The sequence below is a fragment of the Pseudorasbora parva genome, chromosome 12 (assembly GCF_024679245.1).
Source record: "Pseudorasbora parva isolate DD20220531a chromosome 12, ASM2467924v1, whole genome shotgun sequence".
NCBI classification, from domain to species: domain Eukaryota; kingdom Metazoa; phylum Chordata; class Actinopteri; order Cypriniformes; family Gobionidae; genus Pseudorasbora; species Pseudorasbora parva.
In genome coordinates, this window is record NC_090183.1 from 39,404,224 (window position 1) to 39,420,049 (window position 15,826).

Here is a 15,826-nt window from a genome sequence, read left to right on the forward strand (position 1 = left end):
TACATTGTAACGAGATTGGCAAAGACAGAGTGGCTCAGCCATGAAGGTTACATCCAACACAAAGAGCTCAGCTTCAGAGAGAGGCAGCAGAAAGACTTTTGTGCGGCTTTGCGTTGCAAGCCATAAGAAGACATTTTAAGCCACTCTCTTTATATCACCCATTGCCTGAAGCTCCGTAAAAGTAGCGGTGACTTTTTTTATGCCTATGCATTCCCTCACCCATTTTTCTGAGTGCTTGTCATTGATGCACCAATGCATGCCTGACGTTCAGCACCCTGGGCTCCTCTCTGGTTTAGAGAGAGGGATTTTCTGGTCCAAAAAAAGCATGAAAGATGGAGGAATGTCACTTAAAGGAGTCATGAACTACATTTTTTTTTTATTGATTCTCTGAGGTACACTCATAATTTTATCACGATTTTTACATCCAAAAACATCCTAATTTAGAAGTAATAAGCTATTTTCTATCCTGTTTTTGCCGCATTCTTAACTTGAAAGCAAACGCCCACTGCTATGACTGGGTAACAGATTTGCATATTAAAATAGTTTTCAACGTCCCTGCTATTACATGTATGGAAAACGTCAGATATTGAAAAATATTTTGTTACATAGTTGAAAGATTTGCCAACAATGTGAAACATTATACTTTATAAGTCTTAGTTGTGGCAAATAATATGTTTGGGGTTATCAACACAGTTATAATTGACAAAGAATGGTTTCACATACACAGAATAATGAATGAATGTGCCATTGTTTGTCACACTGACTGAAGTCAGTTGATTTTACAGTATTAATTCATACTCAGAATGTGGAACTGAAATGACAGTCGTTACAAGAGGATTAGTTAAAACATTTCAATATACACCTGCAGACTTTTTTCCAGGCGTAAATTTTGCCATCAAGGATTTCTTAAAGAAACGGTACAAAAATCTCATCTCTTGAACCCAATCTCGTGTCATGTGAGCTAAGTGTCTTGTCACACTCCTAACTGCTTATCTTCCAGACAGACTATCAATCTGTGTATTATGGGGTAGGGATTTTTCAGGAGCAAAACGTGACTGTCGTTATGAGCGAGTCCTTGAATCCTTCGCTCAGTTCTTTCAAAAACACTGATTCATTAAGGTGTTTTGTTTAAAGATGTGCAAAGGTTTTATACAGGCTTTGTTTGAAACTTTTTTTCGTTGATGCCGCAATAAAATAGAGCAATATTGTGTCTTTAATGGTAGATTGGATTGTTGTATTAATCACTGTCACACTTGCAATTGCAGTATCGTCTTTGTGTAATATGAAAGTCACTACAGGGAGGTTTCCATACGAGTGTGTCGGTGTTACATGCTCTTGACTACATGAGATTAAGCATTTAATCTGTGATCAAACAGGAGACAATAAAACAATTCACATTGTAAGTTGAGATGCATGAGTGCGCTAGATTTGATCAACACATTTCTTGAAATAGCACATTAACCCCATCTGCTGCTGGATCAATTGTGTAGCTTGTTCTGCGGTCTGGATTCTCCACCTCATTTGGTGCCCTTCTCAGTCACATCTCAGTATCAGCTACAAATTAAAGCTTGCGGTCGAATCAGCATGCCTGTGATGTCCAAGCCCAATGGTCCTCATCTAAATGCTGTTTTTGTCCCTTGACCCCTTGAAAAAAGAAAGAAATGGCCCTCATTTAGAGGGTTTCTGTGCAAGCATGTCATCAGATCGTTCACATTCACGTTTGCAATCAATCACAACCATTAACCTGTATCTGGAAACAGCATGCTAATGGAGACCTCCTGAGTGCATGTGTTCAAGAGGAATTTTTCCTGAGCAAATTGTTTAAAATTGCTTGCTTTACTGTAAAATATTTGTGATGTGTTTTTGTGATAGGGTGTTATCTTGATGTGATTTCGTATTTACCACGGTTTAAAGAAATAGTGCAGCCTAAAATGACATTTCTGTCTGATCATTTACTCTCTTTCATGCCGTGTTCTGCATGATTTCCATTGAACAAAAAGATGTTGAGCAAAACATTCATGCAGTTTTCATCATACAATAAAACGTCTCGGTTACGTATGTAACCCTCGTTCCCTGAAGGAGGGAATGGAGACGTACGTCAGAACTGAACCGACGAATGAGATCCCATTCGTCGGTTCAGTTCTGACGTACGTCGAACGTGACCGACTGAAAGGGAACTGGAGATTGAGACTATAAACAGTGTTCAAAAAAATAGGGGGACACTTAATCATCACAGTATAACACCAAGTTAGTTAAACTTCAGCGATATCAATCTGTTTAATTAGAAAGAATAAGTGATTGAGTTTCGGTTTTAACTGCTTTGGTGCAAATCAATATATAAAATTAGGGATGTGATGATTAGGATATTTTGAAATCATTGTTTTATGGTATCACTATGGCATGTTTTATCTGTCCCGCTTTACTTTTGTATGTTAAAAAAAAGAAGCTAGTATGTGCCAAGAAAGAGAGCCATACGAGTTTGTGTGAGAAAATGATGACAAAAGAGATATGTGTGTGTAACATTCCTTTAAAATGATAACACAATTACCAGCACTATTACTCTTGTTTGTTAGAAAGATGCTTTTGCTCGGAGCAATACATAGGAACAGTAAAGGGCATTGCCAAAAGGGCACAGTAGTGATAGAAGATCTGCTATTGACAGATCTTGATATAGAAAAAACCCATATCCGCACATCACATCAATGTAGATCCAGCAGATTTTGAGTCTGAAGAGGCTGTACTGCCCCGGTCTGGTTTCAGATGAAAGACATTATCCCTCTAACCCAGGTACAGAGAAAAGAGAGCTGGTATATGAGAGCAGATTAAGGTGGAGCTCGGGGTCAAGGAGGAGGGGTGGAGGGTGATCTGGAGATTGGACTGATTGAAATAGAGATGAGATATTAGACATGATCTACGTCAGCAAATCCTTAGCTTAAGTTGTTGACTTTACTTTTCAGGAAATAAAGTGGATCCAATCTCAGCAACCCTTGTGATTTCGATCTGGAAAGCACTTTGGAAATCATGCCTAGGGGTTAGTCCAGATTTTCGAGCGGAAAGGTGCTAGCAAAATTTTTAGTTTGGGCACTGCTGAATTAATAAACTGCACACTGCAAGACTTGTCCACTGTGGCAGCTGCTCGTCATGCTCTCAAACCGTTTTCATTCCTGCGCTTCCTTCTGGTAAAGCAGAACTCTTGACATGTTCCCTCTCACGATTGCTCTGCTCACTCTGTAGAATGCTGCATAAATCACACTGGGTCGCATTTACATTCGTCTTTGTCTGTAGTTCAGAACCGAAATGCCCCTCAGATCACCCGCCCAGACAGCCGGTCTGAACAGGAATCTGAGAGTGGTTGGAGAACAGAGGAATCTATATATGCACTTCAGACATTAGATTGATCCATGGTTTCTGCTCTCTTTTTTTTTAGTTTATATTGCTACCAGTGTATTGAAGTTTCCCTATTTTTTTGTTTGTTTGTTTGTTTGTTTGTTTGTTTGCTTTTGCGTACTGTAAGGTTCGGACCCAAGGGTCTTTAGCCATAGTCTAGAAAGATCATATTTCACCACAAAATATAAAGGATAAATAAGTGTGTGTGCGTGCGTACGTGCGTGCGTGCGAAATATATTGTTATTCAATTTAACTAAAGGAAAACTAATCTTTAGATAAAAAATATGAATTATTTTGAGCCTTGAATGCATAGAATACAAATTGAGGCTTAAACCCATCATCTGCTAGTTAAATTAGGACTGTTTTTAAAAAGACAGTTCAGCTTGGGGATTCTGGGACATTACAGTATTGATTTCTTCTCCCTTTACAGCAACTTTTGTGCTTTTGCAGTGTCAAAAGTTTGAAACGCGTCGCATAGAGAATTATATCTTTCCTACACACAGTGTGTGCTTGGTCACAATTCCATGGGGATCCCTTTGGGACTTCCACTGAGAAGTAAAAAAAAAAAAAAACACTTCCTCTTCTCATTCTCACTACAAACATCCTTCAACCAACACCAAGTCCACAAAAGGTGGTGCATGTGATGATTCAACAAATGCATTAAACTGTACCAAGTGCGAAAGTAAGTGTTATTTGGCCTGACACTGATATTGAAAAAAGCGCAACTATTTGCACTGTAGAGTACTAAATCAGGACTCTTAAAGGGATAGTTCATCCAAAAAATTGATTTATGTGATCATTTACCCATCCTCAAGTTGTTCCAAACCTGTATACATTACTTTCGTCTGCTGAACACGAGATATTTTGAAGAATGCCAGTAGCCAAACAGTTGATAAGCCCTGTTGATTTCCATAGTACCCCACCCCAAAGAATTTTCATTACGATTCCTTTTAATGATACATTTTTGCCAGACAAGATCACATGCTTATTATAATAAAGTGTGATTTTAGTACCAAATAGAAGAGAGGAATTTGGAGTGATTGTATATACATTTACATAGAATGTGTTTTTTTTTTATTGAAAGTAATTTTGTCTTCAAAGCTAAACTGTGTAATTTCTGCACCACAAGTGTCATCAGAAATGTGTCTTTATAATCTTTCATCAAAAATGTAATAACTTGCTTCACTAAGCCCTCTTATTTTTTTCATCCAAATGTCGTATATGTAGAGACTGATTTTTACAATCCAATCAACTCCTGATGGGTAAATTTAAGGGTATTTTTCTTGCTTATCCCGTTTCACTTGGCGATATGCCATATTGCGAAAGTTGCCAGAAATAGGTGGTGAACATCCAGAATGACAAGTGCTGAAAAAAATGTATACAAATATTGAAAGGTTATGGCAGCTTTTTCTGCGTGTCAACTATTACTAGAACTTTACTAGAGTGAATGATCTTTGAATCAAACGAAGCACTTTTTTTGTGTGTTCCTTGCAGAGTGAAGAACGAGAAACCACAGAGAGGACTCCATACATTCGTGATTGGATGTGAGTTGACTTTGACCGTACCAAAGTGAAGATGAAGTTGCTATGGAAACTGCTGGTTCTGCAGTCATTCCTGGGGTGCCTTACAGGTAAAAGTATCTTATTAAGAACTTTTGATGCATGCATGGCATCTTCTTTGTGAACTCTGGTTTCTTATTCCTGTGTATGGGGGCAGGGGGTACTGTCTGAAAAGATGTCACAGAAATTGCAACCAACTCCCGTGCAATTTACATTAGTGGATAATAGGCCTGATCATTAAAAAAAATAGCAAGTTACAAAGAAAAGAACAGTGCAGTTTAGTTAACAGGAGAGCAATCGTTAAAGTCAATAACAGGATCCAGCGGAAGGGCTCTCGGCTGTTTGCTTGATAGTTTTGAATGTAAATTAGGTGATCGGATAGCAAGATAAGATACTAAGATAATAGAAGATACTAAGATGAAAAATATTAATTTGAATCTACTGATAGCTAAGAATGTGCGATTTAATCAAGAAGAGGAAGAAATCCTAATCTTTATTATTTGACAGACTGATATAATTTATAACAGTCTGAAATTAAATTCTTCGGGATGCTTCTGACCCAGAGGTGTTCTGTACTGCACAATTGAAAAGGACTTGTTACAAAAAGCCAATTACTGAGTGTTACTCTGTGAAAATCTGAGCTAAAGAATTGTGATAGAGAGCTCGTCTTCATCACAGTGTTTCATTTAGGTTGATTTCATCTATTGATTTCCTTTCCTAAATTATTATTTTTCCGGCCACAAAATGACTTTAATTTGCCTCTTTGCGTTTTAATTCTGACTAATTGTAATATACAAAATATAAATATATAAATATTTTAAGTGGTCATTAATGGACCATAATTACTAATCATAATTACATACACACATATACACAAATAATATTTAGTACCAAAAGATCTCCTCAAAATATTCAATAAATATTACTAAACTAAAATATAGTTTATTTAATTACATTTATTTAATTGAAAAATAGTTAAGGTGTACGGTCACATTTTAGTAAGGAATCTGATAGTAAGGAATACCTCAGGGCTAAATACAAGAAGAGCATAATATTACAATGTTGCATCTCCATCACTCTCCATTTTAAAATGACACTGTAAATGCGGTTGATGTAATACTCAACCCACACTATGCTGTACTGTTTACCAAAAATTGCTGCAAATACCTGTATAGTGAAGCTGTTGTCTGTTCAAATGTATTGATTGACACAGCGATGGTTTAATTAGAACTATTGAGAGCGCTGTGATCACGTGACCGCGCACTGCCGCAAGATAAACGCATGTCCCATCTCTGTTATTCAACGGCTATGGTTTTATTGCAACGCACCGAATGTGTGTGTGTGTGAGTGAGTGTGTGAGTGTGTGAGTGTGTGAGTGTGTGAGTGTGTGAGTGAGTGAGTGAGTGAGTGTGTGAGTGAGTGAGTGAGTGAGTGAGTGAGTGTGTGAGTGAGTGTGTGAGTGAGTGTGTGAGTGTGTGAGTGAGTGAGTGAGTGAGTGAGTGAGTGAGTGAGTGAGTGAGTGAGTGAGTGAGTGAGTGAGTGAGTGAGTGAGTGAGTGAGCGAGTGAGTGAGCGAGTGAGTGAGCGTGTCAGTGAGCGTGTCAGTGAGCGTGTCAGCGAGCGTGTCAGCGAGCGTGCGAGCGAGTGTGTGATTGTGTGTGTGTGTGAGTGAGTGAGTGAGTGAGTGAGTGAGTGAGTGAGTGAGTGTTTGATTGTGTGTGTGAGTGAGTGAGTGTTTGATTGTGTGTGTGAGCGAGTGAGCGAGTGTGCGAGTGAGCGAGTGTGCGAGTGAGCGAGTGATTGAGTGATTGAGTGAGTGAGTGATTGAGTGATTGAGTGATTGAGTGATTGAGTGAGTGAGTGAGTGAGTGAGTGAGTGAGTGAGTGAGTGAGTGAGTGAGTGAGTGAGTGAGTGAGTGAGTGAGTGAGTGAGTGAGTGATTGAGTGAGTGAGTTACATCACTCTGACGTGTCATAGTACTATAAATGTACACATTGGGATATACACGATATAGCAAAATCTTTAACGACTGACATTTTATGTCGCTGTAACAATATATCTCATCATACCACCCAGCCCTAGTAGTTTGCAATTAATTCAATTTATTATCACGATGTGTATTTTTCACTTCATCTTCATTATCATTCACAAACATCAACAAGCATTTTCATTTACTTCATTTGTTACAAAGATTGACACTTGTGTTTTGTGAGGTGAATGATTCAAGGGAAATACTAGGGATATTGTTTCCTAATGAATTTTAGGCTACAACAACTAGTTAAACACCTATAAAGTTCTGTGCAACGCCATTGAAGTCAATGATCCTTCTCACACAGTCTTAAAAGAGAAAATTAGGGCTCTTGGGGAAGTAAAACTCACCCCCTCATCTATCTCTAAAGTCTTTGTTGTTAATTAATGTACAAGGAGGGGAAATGGCGATATGCATGTATTCAAAACTCATATCGGGAATATATTTCATATTTCATTAAGGAACAATTAAGGTGGCGATTATCTCTATTCATGCTTTCTTTTACCTGAGGGCTCTTGTACATCAATCATAATCTGATTATGTGCTTCCATTTCACATACTTAATAATGTCTGTTTGAAATTAGCACTATTTACCTTCTTTGAAGCATTTAATCAAACAGTACTACTTTTCTTCATAATGTACTGCTAATCATTTACAGTCATTTACATTTAGGGAAGGTAAAGAAAAGATCCACAGATGCCCCAAATGATCAATAATAGATATTTGATGTGTTTCTCTTTCCCTTTTGTGTTGGTATTGCCAATGTGGCAGTCAAAATTCCAGCACATTTTTTCTTTACTTATTTTTTGATGACTTTCTGTATGAAAAGCATCCGAGGATGCTCATGAAGCTGGTTGAGAGAATTGTACTCGAAAAAGTGGTGACTTTGAAGAAGTTGAAATTTAAAATAATTATGATCGCATTCACATATTATTCTAAAATGTGGAAAAGGGTGAACCAGAGCGAGTAAGGTGTGTCTTTTAAATCAGCACCGTGTATGCATATGTATGACAGCATTTTCAATGCAGTTGCAAGTAACTTTTCAGCTGCTGAAAGGAGCCGAATAAATTCCATAAAATCTCTGAATTTCACCTTTAATGTTGTCAAAATGTGCAGCGTATTTGAATACAGAAGTTCCCTTTCAAAGGGAAATTTACTCACCTCATGTCTTTCCGAACCAGACTTCCTTTCTTCCACACCGGCCGCTCTTTTACATGCAATTACAATGAATGTGAATGACATAAGGTAAAGTAAATAGTGACAGAGTCTTCATTTATGGGTGAATTGTTCCTTTAATCTGTTCGCTTACATTATCTCCCAACACATGCTTGAATCAGAAAAGACACTGTGTTTGGTGGTACTTGACTTTCTTGCACTGAAGGATCTTTGTTCTTCCCTTGTATTTTCAGTTAGTGGTGGGTGGCACTGGTTGTTGTAGTGTTGTACTTCCTTTTAACGCCAAACTGACAGGAAAGGTCGTGCAACCTGCCGAACACCATAGACGAGTAAGGTTTGCCCCTGAAAAGACGAGGCTTGGCAGGGCGACTGCTCAGAATGCTGAGAGGGGACCGCAATGATCTCCATCCCCTGCTAGGCATCTTTCTTTGTTCTCTCGCAGCAGTGCATAGTGACAGGGGTGAGATGTCTGCTACACACACACGTCATTCCACCCTGATCACCCACCCAGTTAGCATGTGATTACCTTACCATCACACACACTTCAACCAAACACATGCTGCATTCTAATTCCCTGTCTGTTTCTCTTGACTCAGGGCCAGGCTCATTATTTTAGATTTGAGTTTCTTCAACACACTTTCATGATTCAAAGAACACTTCAAGCAACAGGATTTCCCTTTTTGTCAGAAGATATGACAGAAATTCAGTCGTCATCTACTCACCCTCACGTCATTCCAAATCTGTTTTTGTCCAAACAATGTAGGTCAATAGGGACCGTTGTTGTTCATAGCATTCGTAGAAATATCTTCTTTGGTGTTCTACAGAGGAATTAAAGTCATACAGGTTTGGAATGACGAGTGATCATTTAAAAGTGTGATTAAATATTAAAGTGTGAATCATTTTTTTCTGACTACTAACTGGGATCTGTAGTTCCCAGCATGCTTTGCAAGGGACTGCATTTGGAGAGTATATTTAGGGATTATTTGTTATTTTATATTTTTCATTAAAGGGAAATGTTAAATGTGGGACATGAAGTGGGACCAACATTCAGTTTGAAAAAAGTAATAAACAGGGTTGGAAATGAGGGAAGACGTGGGAGTCCTGGGAGTTTATTTTATAGGAAAATAAAAAGTTCTGCACAGAAAATATGCTCAATAAATAAACACATAGCTAACGATAGAAATCCAGCTAAATTGTGTTGACCCAACTAAACAGATTTAATTTAATTTAAGTGTAAAACTTTTTCAATTAAATTACATTTTTCAATAAACATAATGCAACACTTGAGTTAACAAAACAAAAAACTCAAAAAAAGAGTATAACGAAGATAAATTGACTTGAGGTGCATTCTACTCTGTATTCCCACGTTACTTTTTTTCATCGCTTATCAGTGTAAACAGTGTAGCAAAACCGGCAGAGTTTGACACATTTCTACCATCATCCTGCATGGCCTTAATTCTCTTATTCTGTGCCATTTGATCTATCCACATGAGACGCCATCTGAAAAGACACAAAGTGACATTGTAGCATTCCTCTGAGATAAATCAAAACAGAAAATGATGCAATGAAAGGAAATTGGAGACAGCGTAGGTGAATGCCGCTAAATCGTGATTTGTTTTAACATTTGAACTCGTGCACTGAACTTAACGGGCCTGAGATGTTTGTTTCTAGCTGACAAGGCCTTAGTTGAAGAGTGTGTGTGTGGAAGTTCAATGCTTGAGCCTTATAAACAAACCACTTGACATTTTCCCTTACCAGCTGAGCTGTTTAATTTGCCCACCTTTTTTTTTTATCTTTGATTACAAATTTCTTCCAGTTAGTGAAGTGCTCTTTACCATCAGCTGCTAATAAGAAGCAGGATTTTTCAGCTTCACAAAGCCATTTTATGTTTCAATTCTGAAAGCAAAATTCGTACTTGAAACAACATTTTAATTAATCGTTTTAAAACACCTGTTTTAATTAACAGTTTTTAAAAGTATAGTTTACCCAAAAATGAAAGTTCAGTCATCATTTAACCCCTTATTTTATTATTTCATTTTGTACGGCTTGTTTTTTTACAAAGGTGCACAAAAGATAGATATTTTTTGTACAATTCCTTTTTAAACTGTATAAATGTAAGGGGACTGGGGCTGTCAAGCTTTTAAATTGATAAGAAAAAAATATATACGATAAAAGAAGTTCAACTTGTTTTTCCACTGAAAACTTGCCCTATGCATCTTTCAAATGGCATTCATTCATACACGGAATGTGTAGCTCTCATGAAATCCAAAATGAGCCAATATGTGGCATGACATTTCAAAATATCTCACTTTCAACATTTGGTATGTTATCTATATTCCATTTAGGGTATGTACTAGAATAATCGAATATTTGTTCGGTGAGGTGGCATTCGATTTTCAGTTTTGAGATTCGAATAATCTTTTTTTTTTTTAACACGTGACTTCCGTCGCGGACTCATTCTCACTCATGCTTGAACCACCCGTTGGCGAACGTAGTGATTTATTTCATCTCATACTGAATGGGTACAAAATGCCAAAGACCTCAGCTGTTTGGGAGCACTTTAAATTAAGTGAGGATGACAAGACAAAGGTAGTGTGTCAAATATGCGATTTGAAACTGGCCTACCACAACAGCACTACAAGTTTAAAAAATCATCTGAGTTCTGTAGGTAGCACGCGGCAAAAAAAAAAAAACTGCTTTTATGCGCTTAATTTGCTATGATAAATAGGCTAATTGCAAATACGACACTATTTAAAAACATACAGCAGCACAGGCTAATAATAATTTGTTTATAGGTACATCCACAGGTATCGCAGCCATCAACATGCTCAACAAAACCCAAACCTTCACAGCAGATCCGAAAACCGTTAACAGAGAAAAGAACGAGAGAGATAACAGATGACATAGTAGAGTTTGTCGTTATGGATATGAGGCCCGTTAATGTAGTTGAATAAATGAAGATAATGGGGCCAGACTACACTACACTGTGTTTTGTATCACTTGTGCACTGTCCGTTTTCGGAGCATAAACCTGCCCGTGTAATGCGTACCAGAAACTGTTCTATTTAAAAGATTATTAAATGTTTATTAATATTTAAAGAATGTGTGCCACCTGATCATATTGCACCAAATGCAACACTGCACTCCACTGGGTCTGCAGCAACACATTTACGATGCCGAAGAGTGAAATGTGAAGTCGTGAAAGATGATACAAATGCAAACCAACACTATTATTATATATTTAGCCCCACCCACCGAAGCTTCGAATATTCGATATTGATTGCCACCTAAGCTTCGAAGCTCAAAAAATGGCATTCGAAACAGCCCTAATTCCATTGTGAATAAAATATACGTTTTCTGAGATCTGTAAATTATTGCATTCTTTTTTGTCCCAACAAAAGTTGTGTCCCAACTTTTTTGGAATCGGGTTTGTAATTTACTGAGCCTATTGTAAAATCCTTTCTCTCTAATTTCTGTTTCTTTTTTGCAGTGTTTGACAGACTGTCAGTAGATGTTTGCTTCAATTCGAGGCCTAAAATGCGAGAGAAACATCTTTTGTGATTAATTTGGGGCTTAGATGGTTTCAATATACTGTAGCAATCAGCTCAGACACAGCCTTTGTTCCTGTGCTTTTATTTTGTATGTCTGGTTTATATAGACCACTCACAGGTGAAAAGGCAGACAGCGGGACCCAGAAACCCGTCATTTGGTGACCAAGTTATTCATGGCTTGTAAAGGCGAGGCCCAGTGGGGATTCTGTAAACAGCATTTTCACAAAACAATTTTTGCCTTCCGTGAGGTGTTATGTTCTAAGAAGCACTGTCTCCTCGACCTACCGCTGGCACGGCGCATACAAATGCTAATAGAACACCAAATGACTCGCCTCCACGACTCTCTATATTGAAAAACTATGCAATCACATTGTGTGATCTTTTTCTTCAAAGCTGTTGTGTGCGGTTGTAGAGCGTGAATATATCTCGAGTGTTTGTCTTTCTACTAGCAAGAAATAGTGTAGTCATTGAGCTCTGTATCGTATGTTATCGCATTTCACACCACATATTCCACACGCCTCTGTGCTTGTGAATATGATTTGGAAATATGAATCTTAATTGGTTTGCGTGTGTGTGGATTGGGTATGTGTGTATCCGGGTGCGAGCGTGCGCTACCTGACTCTATTCCAGGTGGAATAGATGTTTGGTTTGTATGTGTGGTGAGGATTTGTAGCTTATCCATTGTCCTCATTAGTATCATAGACAATGGCACTCTCATTATATTACATAGTAAAGACCAGAATTCCAATTTTCTGCTCAAATCTAATATTTTATTGTGAGGTTGTGGACATGACCTTTTAAATGTGGCCCATATCAGAGACCGGTCTGAAGAGGCAGCAGTGTGACCAGCATGCATAAATCTCATCATGATATCATCCACAAATTCCATGCAATCATTTAATGTTTTGTATCGTGTATCGGTGTGTTTTTCTTTCTATTCAATTTCAGTATAATTTGATTAAAAAAAGGAAAGAGTTGTATTGTTACAAAAAAGCATTGTTTTGCATTGTTTCAACTCAGAATCTGAAAAGAATGCATCACTGATTTAAGAATGTAACACAACTGTTTTCAACATTGATAATAATAATAAGGAATGTTAGCCTAGAAATCTAGACGCACCCTAGCGGCAGCAAATTTAATCTGCCCGCAAGTGTCGTCTAGGAACTCTCAATACCCTTCTGAGCTGTATTCCTCTCAATCTGGACGGGCCAATCACATCGTGTATAGAGTCGGCGGGCGGGGCCATAATGACGACGGCCGAGTTGCGTTTGCGTGCTTCTAGTAAACACAGAAACTGGCGAACGGCGGCGGTCTTTCGAATCAGCTTTGACTGCAATTCTGGAAGACTTGGAGTTAAGCTTTTCTCTGAGAAAAGAACAAAGAACGGCACTGAAGTCATTCTTAAAAAGGGAAGATGTGTTCGGAGTTTAGCTGACCGGATACGGTGAATGTTTAATCAGTCAGCGAGCTCTGTTTCACCTTCGTTGCTCTGTTTGGTGGTAGCGCTATCCTATCGCGTGCAGAGGGAGTTTGAAAGACAACCGTTTATCCCGCCCCTCAGATTGAGCCCTGTCAATGGTGAGTTTCCAGACCAAACATCTTGATGTGGGTCTGGCTTGTCAGGCTAAAGGAATGTATCACCAGGCTCGAATCACCAGATTCGAATGATCATGTGACACGTGGTCATGTGAGTAGATAAACAGATAAAGCTTTGTTTGCAGACTTTACACATCGAAAGTGAAATAAATGCAAGATTTATCAAAAGAGCTTTTACTGTTAAAATTATTACGATTTTTGAGCATTAGTGTAACTCAGGGGTCTCCAAACTCGGTCCTGGAGGGCCACTGTTCTGTAGAGTCCAACTTCAACTTCAATTAAACACACCTGAATCAGGGCCTAAGACACTGATTAGCTGGTTCAGGTGTGTTTAATTGGGGTTGGAGCAAAACTTTGCAGGACAGTGGCCCTCCAGGACTGAGTTTGGAGACCCCCGACTTAAGACATCCAACTGTGTTTAAGAGAATAAATATCGAGATGGGTATTTTCATTTTGATATAGTTTAGCGTGTATGTGTCCATCCAATTGAAAGAAAAAAAACACGCGCCTTACTGTATGTGTGTGTGTGCGCGGCTGTGTGCACAGATAACTGTGCACAAGTACTGAATTAAATTCTCCTCTGACTCTTCCAGCGTTGAAATGATTTAAAAATCTACTAAACGTGTAAACTAACAGGACAAAACGTGCAAATGGTAACTTTCAACTATATGGCAGTTAAACTTGCAATTAATCCGCAAATTACAAGTGCCAAACCGTGGAGCCTGGTCCGTACGGATCACAGATCAACTATGATCCATTTAACCCCTAGTGATGTGGCATCTGCGTTGTCTCAAATTCGACAACGTTTCTAACCGGTGTGTACTGCTTCAAGTCAGCCACTAATCGTCTGCTCAGCGCTGCATGAAGTTGAAAAGTGGTTCAAGGAAGGAACAGTGGTGAACCGGCGACAGGGTCATGGACGGCTAAGGCTCATTGATGCACGTGAGGAGCGAAGGCTGGCACTTGTGGTCCGATCAAACAGACTCAAATTGCTCAAGAAGTTAATGCTGGTTCTGATAGAAAGATGTCAGTATACACAGTACGTTGCAGTTTGCTGCGCATGGGACTGCATAGCCGCAGACCAGTCAGGGTGCCCATGCTGACCCCTGTCCACCAACGAAAGCACCAACAGTGCCGCTTGAGCATCTGCTCTCATGAATCACATTTTATTTTACATCACGTGGATGACCAGGTGTGTTGCTTACCTGGGGAACCCATCTAACTAGGCCCTGATTCAAGTGTGTTTAATTGAGGATGGAGCTAAACTCTGCAGGACAGTGGTTCTCCAGAACCAAGTTTGGAGACCCCTAACTTAAAACATCCAACTGTGATTAAGATAATACATGCAGAGATGCGTATTTTGACATAACTTAGTGTGTATGTATCCATCCAATTGCATGCAGACTCGAAAGTGGAATCAATTCGTAGGTCTCTATATGAAACGCGCCTCTCTCTCTCTGTGTGTGCGTGCTCCGTGTGTGCACAGATAACAGCGCACGAGCACCGAATTCAATTCTCCTCTGACTATTCCAGTGCTGAATTGATTTAAAATCCACTGAATGTGTAAACTAGCAAGACAAAACGTGCAATTTATAACCTTTATCTATACAGAGGTTTAATTGGAATTCATCCGCAAATCACATGCTTGCTGAACCATGGAGCCTGGTCCATACGGATCACAGATCAACTACGTTCTGCTTAACCCCCAGTGACGTGGCATCTGCTTTGTCTTAAATTGGACAACGTTTCTAACCGGCATACACTGTTCTTGCTAAGCGCTGTATGAAGTCGAACAAGTCTAAAGACAGACAGACAAGAATAGTCTGTGCAATTATGCTCTTATGGTTAAAGTCAAAATAAATTCCAAACTGACTATGGACAATAGTCACATTGCAAAAAAAATCATATGATCGTGATCCAAATTGGATTAAAACATTTTTTTAAACATATGTGAGGGGTAAACAAAATCTGATTTGGTCCTCATTTAGGCATGGAGTATGAACACGTTTCTGAATCACGAATTTCAATCTATTGAATTCACATGGAATGATGAAACTATGGGTAATAACTACTGACATTAGTAATTTGTTCTAGGGACTGTGACACTTTAGGTTTTTATGCATCAGAGGTTTGATTGCTCATGCCCAGATTAGTGGGTTGAGTCCACATGATGATAGCTTTATTGATCTTCAAAGATAGACAATGAGAGTTGCGTGAGAATGAATAAATCCTGTTTCTATTTGATGTGAGAGTAATTTGAGGTGCTGTAGCTTTGTCCAGTGAGCCTGAAACCATACATGTTGGTTGGTTAGAGGGCTGGTTTGCTTTCATGTGATTGATTGCTTTAGTTAGTTCCAGTGTTGTGCTGTCTTCAAAGTAGTGTAGTTTTCTTTTTAAAGATACTTGATCTAGCTATGCTCTGCAAAAAACATTACATTTCTGCCAGAAAGACTCGGGAGAATAAATACTGTGACAATTATCCATTTATTAACAACCCAGCAAGCAATAAAGTACTTTGGCATAGACCCG

General features: G+C 38.7%; 1 protein-coding gene across 3 annotated transcripts in view; it reads left to right on the forward strand.

The window, feature by feature from the left end:
• Positions 1-15,826, forward strand: part of cntn4 (contactin 4) — a 204,572-nt gene that overhangs the window by 21,266 nt on the left and 167,480 nt on the right. For all 3 annotated transcript variants that reach the window (XM_067460243.1, XM_067460242.1, XM_067460244.1), the window contains exon 2: positions 4,882-5,017. In XM_067460243.1, the coding sequence (XP_067316344.1) occupies positions 4,963-5,017 (55 nt within the window). In that variant the 5' untranslated portion in view covers positions 4,882-4,962. The remainder of the gene's footprint in view (positions 1-4,881; positions 5,018-15,826) is intronic.